Raw genomic sequence first — 9674 nt, 5'->3', positions numbered from 1 at the left:
GAGTCGTCTCACCAGGAGTCGTCTCACTAAGAGTCGTCTCACCAGGAGTCGTCTTACTAGGAGTCGTCTCACTGGGAGTCGCAGAAGACGTCTTTTTCCCTCCGCTCAGCTTCTTCTTGATTAGTGCGCTCAAGTCCGGAAGTTTTTTCATCTTCCTAGCTGCGTTGATCACCTTTTGCTTGGCACGATTGAATATCGAAAAGCGCCACTTGTTGCCGGTAATCAAAGGTGGTAAATCGGATCTCCAGTCCCCTGCAAGAGGTCGACGAGTCAGATCCGGACAAAGGCCTCGAGTGAACAGACGCGAGCCAGGAAAAATATGTAATCACGAAAAGAAAACTTACTCTTCGAAATCCTATCGATGGCTCCTCGAATCCTCTCGACGGTGATGTCTTTCCAACTTACTTGAACACACGACACGACGGCACGAGCATTAGCAATGAACTCTTCTGGATAGGAGGCCGAATCTGGGTGATCGACTGCAATCAAACGAGGACTCGTCAGTCAGAAAATAAAAAAAAGAAACAATCGATAAGCTAACAATAGCGCTCTACCGAGCCTGTGATTCCATAATAATCGAAAGGAATCGCCGGGCGGCTCCTCGAAGGCGAAACCATCAGATTTGACGTAAAAATAGAGGCGCTGCCAATTGGCCGTCCTGCTGGGGTGGTCAACAATCACATTGTAGTTGGGCCTCATCTGAATCGAGAACAATCCGTCCCCTGTAAACTTAACGTAGGTCAGCTCTTCAAGAGTCTGCACGCTCATTGAGATATCGATCTCCGCCGCCGTCACCATCAACGCTACCGAAATACGGAACGCGCCATTCAAGAACTGGCTCATCGCTGCGTCACGACGTCTCGCATAAGATGTGATGAGTCGAGGAATCGGAAACCAGAGCTTGGTCTCGCTCTGAAAGTATGACTCGTAGACACAATGAAACCCCAAGGAAGGGACCACGGCCTCTGAGACCTCGTCGGGATTAGGAAAGTCACTACGACTCCTCCGCACTCTCTCAGCAAAGCTTTCACGCTGCTAGGAGTCGAACGAGTCTCCTCGACGTTCTCCCACGTTTGTCCTTTCATGACAGGAGAACACATCTGTCCCGGCGCCAAAGCTGGGAGATCCTCGAAGATCCCTTCGGGGTGATAACAGCATGGAACGAAGTCAGGGAGAGAAGCCTCTCCTTCACTTTCCCCACCCTGACCGTCTCTCGCAATCAACGAAGCAGCTTCTCTCTCCTCGCGGAGTTGACGTGCCGACTCAGCAACGATGACTCGCTGAGGCGTATCCATGTTCTCCGTATCCATCATGGCTTCACGATGAATCGTCTCGAAGTCAGAGGAAGAATTCGACTCGATGACACGAGCAGGACTCGATTCGGTCGCTCTCGCCACAGCCTTCCCTTTTTGTGCCCTGGAAAGCCTACCACTACCGCCCGACGACATTCTCAAAGGACTAAGACTACAAAGTTAGAGAGAGAAGTGGAAAGAAAGAGAGAGAAAGTACCTGAACCGGATGAAGAGTGGAGAAAATGAGATGCGAGGGGGGTATTTATAAGGGAAGGAGCGCATCGCACCCCGAGGCATCATCATTAGGCCTAGATGGGCCTAGACCGGCCCATTTGGGCGCGTGAAGCTCACCACGACTTGCGACGTTTCGACTTCTCGAGGAAAACCAAGACCGGTTTGAATCGAGACCAACAGTCGAAATCAAAACTGGAAGAAACCGCCGGTCCAAATCGAATCGGTCAAATCACGGAGTGAGAATAAATGAGCTGCTCACACAGTCGAGGAATCGAGTGAGATCATAAACCTGGAACGATTGTCTTGCAAACCCTACTTCCAAATTCGCTGAGTCGGCTACGCTACTCACCAGCGAACTGGGGGGACTTACTGTTGGGTAAGGGCTTAGCCCTCCCAAAAAGCCCACAAGACAATTATCCAGACACATGATCACAACAAAGAAAGTCAGCTCATCGACTTGCGAGCCGGTGATCGACTCGGCTTTAGACTGCTTTTGATCGGCGAGACGACCAACTGAAAGTCGTCGGCTCGATGACTCGAGTCAGCGGCCCGACACCTCAGCCCAACCACTCGAGGAGACCCGTCAGGACAGAGCACATTAGGTTAACGAGCACGTGTCTATAAAAGGAGGAGAAAAGGCAACAAGGGGGGATCCGTAAACTATTACACTCACTTTCGGCTAGATTTAGGGTTTCTTATCTTACTTCTCGCCGACTTGTACGGTCCGACGAACCAGCTTTCGCCGGACAAATTCCTTTGGTCTCTCCCCCTTTTGTAACACTGTTTCGACTCATTGATCTAATAAAATACGTCTTTGTCTTGACCCACCGACGAGAACTTGTCGTTTCTCTTTACTAGTTTATCCACAGTCTCGGTTCAAACAGTTTTCTCTCTCCCATGAACAGAGCTCTCGATCTCATCCGTTGAAGCTCCTCGACCGTGGTCTTCTCTCTTGTATGAACGGAGCTCTATGTCACAGCGTCTGTATCTCTCTCACATTAATGGAGTCGCGGTGTCTGTATCTCAGATGAAGCTTCTACGACCGTGGACTATCACTGATGAAGTTTTTCTGATGAAGCTGGTGATGCTTCTACTTCTTAGTCTCACGATTGATTCCTCTCTGTCCTGTCAAGATAATCTATGTCTTTTCTGCCCATAGATATGACTATGGCTAACCTCATCTACACAACTTGAGTACTTATATGCGTTTTGTAGATTATAGTCAGAGTGAAGCCTCTAAGCAGAGGTGATGAAGAGGAGATGATAGTTAAAAAGATCTCCTCCACTGATGCCCTCACAATAAATGAGCATACTTTTCACTCTCAATTAAATCGCTGACCCGGACTCAACTCAGGTAAGCATTTAGTTTTCATGATGGAGGTGCACTTGTCTCGCATGTGATTTAGATAGGCCAAGTCCTTAGTATTCTTTTTTTTTTTGGTCGAAGCCAAGTTCTTAGTATTCTTGTATTCTTTGCAGGATGAAATATTTCAGCTTGTGGGAGCCCCTCTTGTAGAAAAATGTCCGGCTGGATTTAACAGTTCTGGATTTGAAAGTTTAATCTTTGATCAAATTTGTTATTTACATTTATTTGTTTAAATATGTGTACATAAACATAGAGTAGGATGTGTTATATCATGTGTACACTCTCAGTGTGGAAAATCTTATGTGTACACTTCCAGTGTGGACTCCACGTGTACACACGATCCATGTACAACTATTTTTCTTGTACACATGTAATGCAAACGTATTTTGGTTGAATTCATCTCTTTTGATTACATAACATATGACTTACCGTCTAAATAAAGTATACTAAATCCTTAAAAAAAATAAGACACATAAAGTATTAAATCATTTACTTTGTGCTATACGACTTCGATTGATATTAGATGATTTTAGCCCTTCAAATTTTCAAAACCTGCAAATATATGTTATAACCATATGGGTGTACCGATGAACCAATGTACACTGTGGACAGTGAAATACGTGTGTATACGTTGACAATGTAGACCTTACAAATACTTAAACTTGCAAATTTATGGAAAAAAATTCGGTGTATATATAAAACATTGTACAAGTGAACTGATGTACATGTGAATCATTGACCATGAAACTGAAAATTTTTGGGTTTTCATTAAAAAGAGATCTTACAATTTTCCTACTTTAGCCATCACTTTGTACAATTTCAGCTTATATATACACTACAAAATACATTTTCAATGCAAAGAGTTTTACTTAAAATCAACAGTCATCCTGCTACTTTATATTATATACCCAAAACATCTGAAAATATCATAGTATCATCCCAGAGACATTCATCCAACATGTCAAAAACACACGACATATGTATACGTTCCAAGTTGTACATATACTCGCTTGTACACATGTACGCACTACGTGTTGTATACATGTACACGCTTGTTTGTCTACACATAACATCCTAGCATTTTTTTATAAAAACACAAAAGCCTTAAACAAACAACATCAAGAACTCGTACACCTCCGAGCGGCCAGTTTGAATAGCTTCCCAAAACAAGAACCCACCTATCCATATCTGGTGAGCCCTCCAACACATCTCTTACGAACAGTAGGTAATCCACCTTAGAATAATTATTGAGCCTTCGACTAGAAAAACGGTCAGTCGGAAAAATCCTCACCGGAACCCGATCGTTAACCTCTTGACATGCGCCGTATGTACACAAAATAGCACATTTTACGATTAGGTTAAGAACAGTCCAATCAAATTTTAACAAAAAACTAAACCGACCAAGGAATCTACAAACCTCTGGCGGTCTCCTTCCCTTGCCGGTTGCGTCTTCGTCACCGGATAAACGTAGCAAGTTCAGAACTCGGAATCGCCGTCGCCTCTAACTATCGCTTTTCCCTCGATTTTTTTTTCTCTTTCAACCCTCGGTTATCGTATCATGAAATAATAGTAAAAAAAGATAACTTCTCTTCTATTAAATCCAGTTAAGCTTTTGTCTCGGGTCCACAATTCCCTATTTCGAAATTCAAACTCTGATAAAAGACAAAAGAATATCCAAATGAAATTTTTTTTTTTAACGCTGATTTATTATGATATTACAATTATAAAAAATATTATATAGACGATCCGACAACCGACAATACCACCTGCCTTATAAGTATCTACGCCTAACTACATCATTTGAACCATCCTACGAATATCACGTCTGACCGAGTTTACTTGTACCATGTTGAAGATATTTTGTAAGTATTTCCTCCGTAGTCTGCATAATTATTTAATAAATCGTTTTTTTCGGAGATTGAAACCTAGATCTGATGGTATAAAAATATAAATAAACCTTAATTAAACCATTGGACGAAAGAGACTTCCACGCTGAAAAGTCTAAACTCAGTTACGCTTTTACAAGGACAAATTAAGTCATTAGCCATATAAAGTACCTCAGTAGGACCTGATGTGATATTAAAACTCAATAAGTGACGTAATATGTTGAAAAAACTCTTGAAATTGTGTGATACCATAATTAATTTAAAAAATGCGTCTAGATTTCAATATTTTACGAAGTTGATTAACGTATGAGTCAGAAAGGCCTATGTAAATAAGGCCCAAGGGAATGAATACAGACTCCGAAACACAAATATGCACACAATTTTGTTCCAAGGAAAACAAAAGTTAGTGGCTTCGGTTTCTTATCGAATCTCTGGGTTTCGAAGAAATTAGGGTATTCTTATTGTATAATCTGCAGGAGGAATCACTGAGCCTTTTCGTTCTAAGTGGAAGATATGGTAATCATTTCACTAACCCTCCCCTCCCTTCTCTTCACTGTTTCGAATTTTACGATCAAATGTTACACTAAATCACGAATCATCATTTGATTTGTGGTTCTCCAGTGGCTTGTCTTGACACTAATATTGATTTGATTTTATTTTTTGGAATGCTCAATTTCAGTTTTAGTGTTTATATCTGTTGTAGGCGACTCTTGAAGATTCTTTCCTCGCAGACCTTGATGACTTATCTGACAATGAAGCAGAAGTGGTTAGTTTTTGTTTGGTCTACAATGTATTTGATTCAGCTATCGTTTTTAACTGTAGTTTTTCAATTAGGATGAGTCTGATGGTGATGATGGAAAGGATAAAGAAGATATTGACATGGACATGGCAGACTTAGAAACCCTTAACTACGATGATCTCGATTCCGTTTCTAAGCTCCAGAAATCGCAGAGATATCTTGACATTATGCAGGTTTCAAAGATTTTAACTTTTTTAAGCTCTTTCTTTATGTCTTGAAGACTTGTTTGACTACTTGTTACTTCCATTCTTTGATCATTGATCTGATGATTTATGTATTTCAGAAAGTGGAAGAGGCTCTGGGAAAGGATTCTGATGGAGCTGAGAAAGGAACTGTGCTAGAAGATGATCCTGAATACAAGCTAATCGTGGATTGCAACCAGCTCTCAGTTGACATTGAGAATGAGATTGCCATCGTCCACAACTTCATCCGTGACAAGTACAGACTCAAGTTTCAAGAGCTTGAATCGCTGGTAAACCACCCTATTGATTATGCCCGCGTTGTCAAAAAAATAGGGAATGAGACGGATTTAACACGTGTTGATCTTGAAGGCCTTCTTCCATCTGCTATTATCATGGTTGTTTCAGTTACTGCCTTAACCACTAAAGGGAGCCCACTGCCAGAGGAGGTCCTGCAGAAGACTCTAGAGGCTTGTGATCGAGCTCTAGATCTTGATTCCGCAAGGAAGAAGGTTCTCGACTTTGTTGAGAGTAAGATGGGGTCTATCGCACCAAATCTGTCCGCCATTGTCGGGAGTGCGGTTGCAGCTAAGCTCATGGGGACTGCTGGAGGTTTGTCAGCGCTTGCTAAAATGCCTGCCTGTAATGTTCAAGTTCTTGGCCAAAAGAGGAAGAACCTTGCTGGGTTCTCTAGTGCAACCTCGCAGTCCCGCGTGGGTTATCTGGATCAGACCGAGATTTTCCAAAGCACGCCTCCTGCGCTTCGGATGCGTGCTGGCAGGATCTTGGCTGCAAAGTCTACTTTGGCAGCAAGAGTTGATGCTACTAGGGGAGACCCATCAGGAACAAATGGAAAAGCTTTGAGGGAAGAGATCCGTAAGAAGATTGAGAAGTGGCAAGAACCTCCTCCTGCAAGGCAGCCTAAGCCACTTCCTGTTCCTGATTCCGAGCCTAAAAAGAGAAGAGGTGGTCGCCGTCTAAGGAAAATGAAAGAAAGGTATATGTGGCCTTAATGACTGTAGATGGAAATTATACTACTTGCTACTTGCTACTTGCTACATTCTTACATTTCTTTTCAAATCAGGTATGCAGTGACAGACATGAGGAAGCTTGCCAACAGGATGGCGTTTGGTACACCCGAAGAGAGCTCTCTTGGTAGAATAAACTCTTACCATAAACTTTTTAATATGATCACTTTATGTGAGACACTGAATCTAATACCTGCTCTTGATCATGATGATGATGATAGGTGATGGATTAGGTGAAGGATATGGAATGCTTGGCCAGGCTGGGAGCAACAGGCTGCGTATATCCAGTGTTCCCAGCAAGCTAAAGATTAATCCTACCATCGCCAAAAAGTAAGTGTACCTCTATTTCTCCTGTTTTTCAACTCTTGTTTCTTTTTTCTGTATTTTATTGATCTTTAATGACCGCCATCTCCTGTTCTTCAGTGCATCTCATTGTGATTATATGTTTTATCAATGGCTTTTTTCAGGCTGAAAGAAAGAAATTATGCAGGTGGTGCCACTACCTCTGGTTTGACTTCGAGTCTGGCTTTTACTCCTGTGCAGGTAAACAACCATTTCATCGATTCTCTTCATGAGTTTCTCAGCTTTTGTGCTGTATTGACTTAAGAAACTCCAATTTGAATCTGATTGTGCAGGGAATAGAGCTGTGCAATCCTCAACAGGCTTTAGGATTAGGCAGTGGGACTCAAAGTACTTACTTCTCAGAGTCGGGGACCTTCTCTAAGCTCAAGAAGATATAAACTTGCCAAAGAGAACTTTTTCTCAAAGTGTTGAAAGATGAGTGTGGAAGTGTGAGACACAAGTGGTGTTTAATTGCTTTCTATTTCTCTTTTATGTTTTAAGGTTTCTCTACCGAATCACTTTTATGGCATCACCGGACATGTTTAATTGGTCTGGTTTGATTTGGTTTGAAGTATAGTTTTTTGGTTGTGGAATAGAATCTATCGGTTAAGAATGGATTAGTTTGGTATGTTTCTTGGTATCTAATTATATTTTAGCATTTTAAATATTTTGTGAAAATGAAAGGATTATAATAAAAATATCAAGATGGGTCCTCCAGAATTTTTTTATAAGAAAACTGCACAAGTCCATAGTTTATTGAAAACTTTCTGACCGAAGAAATATTATAAAGAACAACACCAAAATGCACTCCCTAGTCTCTACTCTAGAGTCCTAATCAATAAAATAAAACAAATCATTTTATTTAACTTCTTTTTTTTCTCTCTTTCTCTATATTCTTTTAACTTCTTTCTGCAGCTTCCTTAATCAAAAGTCGATCTGAGTGGCCGGTGGCTTATAGTCGCTGGTCATCGAACATTTTTGTTTTTGTTGTAAATAACTTCGATCTAAAGATCGATTATATGTTTCTGTGAGGTCGGAGTTCATTTTCACTAGGCTACTTTCGGAGTGTTTCTAATCTCGAACCTTTCGTTAGGTGATTTTTGAAGGGATTCTAATCTCAACCTTTCGCTGTTTCTTCATTCAATCCCGATGATTTCTCATCAGATATCCGAGTCAACTTAATCTCTTTAGATAGGAATCTGTCTTTGTTGATATTAGTTTAGCCGTCTTTAGCATTGAGGTAAAGCTTCTTTGATTAAAGAGAGAGTTTGTGTTCTGAATCGTATGTAAAGCTTGCACTTATAAAGAACTGCAAATGTAATTCCTTCAAGAACAAGCAATATAATGTTTAGAGTTTTACTAAAGAAGTACTCTCTCTCCTCACACAGTGATCGATCTTCACTCTTGATAACAAACTTTTATTCTCTCATAACATTGGTAGTAAGTAAAAGGAATCTACACGTCACCAAAAATCCTATGCGATCTCCTCAAAGGTTGTTGCTAACGATCTTCTTCCTCTCACTTGTCTTATTCCTTCTCTCTTCTCACGTGCAACTCTAGATATTTCATGGCTCAGTCACACGTGATTCTTCTCCCTTTTGCTGGACTGGGCTTTTTCTTCGATAATGATACATGATTGGTGGCCTCAAAGCCTCGTACGTAACATTACTCCCTCCATTCAAATTGACCTTGTCCTTGTCCTCAAGGTCAAGACCAGGAAACTGCTTCGACATCACGCTCTTCCATTCCCAAGTACAATCAGCTTCCGACAACCATGTCTACTTGATCAACAACTCCTCATGTCATGTAGTCTTGTTAAGTCGATGTGCCAGAATTGCCTCTGGAACAGTCTCTAAGACCCCCTCATATGTGAGTTGAGGTGGAGCTTTAGCCGGCAACAGCGACTCCCTGATAACCTTCTTTAACTGGGAGACGTGGAAGGTAGGGTGGATGCGAGCTTCTGGAGGAAGGTGAAGACGATAGGCTACTTTCCCGATCTTGGCTGCAATTTTAAACAGACCATAGAAACGAGCTGATAGCTTCTCATTAGCAAGCCTAGCCAAAAAATTCTGGTGATATGGCCTCAGCTTTAGAAACACCATATCTCCCACCTGAAATTCCAATTTTTTCTAAGCTCATCAACTCGTGCTTTCATGGTTTGTTGAGCCCTAAACAAATGTTGCCTCAGTAACACCAAAATGTCGTCCCTTTCTTGCAAACGTGTTTCCAAATCTGTGTTATTAGTGGACCCATTTTAATAATGAACCAGAGACGGTGGCTCTCGTTTAGATCGTAGAGTGAAAAGAGGTATTGTAACTAAACTCGACCCAAGGCAAGAATTGTGCCCACGTCCTTGGTTTCTCTCCAGAAAAACACCTGAGATACGTTTCTAGTCCCATGTTAGTGACCTTTGTCTGCCCATCAGACTGTGGGTGATAAGCAGGCGAGAAGCACAAGCTAGTTCTTGACAGATGAAACAACTCTTTCTAAAACTGACCCGTAAATATGGGGCTGTTCAATATGGTAAAACCGAACCGTACCGAACCGA

At 41.6% G+C, this 9674-nt stretch overlaps 1 protein-coding gene across 1 annotated transcript; it reads left to right on the top strand.

Moving 5' to 3' along the window:
* The first annotated feature begins 5100 nt into the window (after positions 1 to 5100).
* LOC106390149 (U4/U6 small nuclear ribonucleoprotein Prp31 homolog) lies at positions 5101 to 7784 on the top strand. The gene is made up of 8 exons (XM_048754474.1): positions 5101 to 5294; positions 5482 to 5544; positions 5613 to 5750; positions 5861 to 6753; positions 6841 to 6911; positions 7006 to 7114; positions 7252 to 7327; positions 7420 to 7784. Exons 1-8 carry the CDS (start codon positions 5292 to 5294, stop codon positions 7522 to 7524), a joined length of 1458 nt encoding a protein of 485 aa, XP_048610431.1. The 5' UTR covers positions 5101 to 5291; the 3' UTR covers positions 7525 to 7784.
* Positions 7785 to 9674: the final 1890 nt, after the last annotated feature.

The sequence above is a fragment of the Brassica napus genome, chromosome C4 (genome assembly GCF_020379485.1).
Source record: "Brassica napus cultivar Da-Ae chromosome C4, Da-Ae, whole genome shotgun sequence".
Classification (NCBI taxonomy): domain Eukaryota; kingdom Viridiplantae; phylum Streptophyta; class Magnoliopsida; order Brassicales; family Brassicaceae; genus Brassica; species Brassica napus.
This window is presented reverse-complemented; position numbering and strand designations above follow the sequence as displayed.

What these genes read in the sequence shown, in the direction of transcription:
- LOC106390149 (XM_048754474.1), top strand. An exon ending in ACCCGAAGAGAGCTCTCTTG is followed by an intron (nt 6,912 to 7,005) that starts GTAGAATAAACT and finishes TGATGATGATAG; the next exon opens with GTGATGGATTAGGTGAAGGA. An exon ending in TGGCTTTTACTCCTGTGCAG is followed by an intron (nt 7,328 to 7,419) that starts GTAAACAACCAT and finishes CTGATTGTGCAG; the next exon opens with GGAATAGAGCTGTGCAATCC.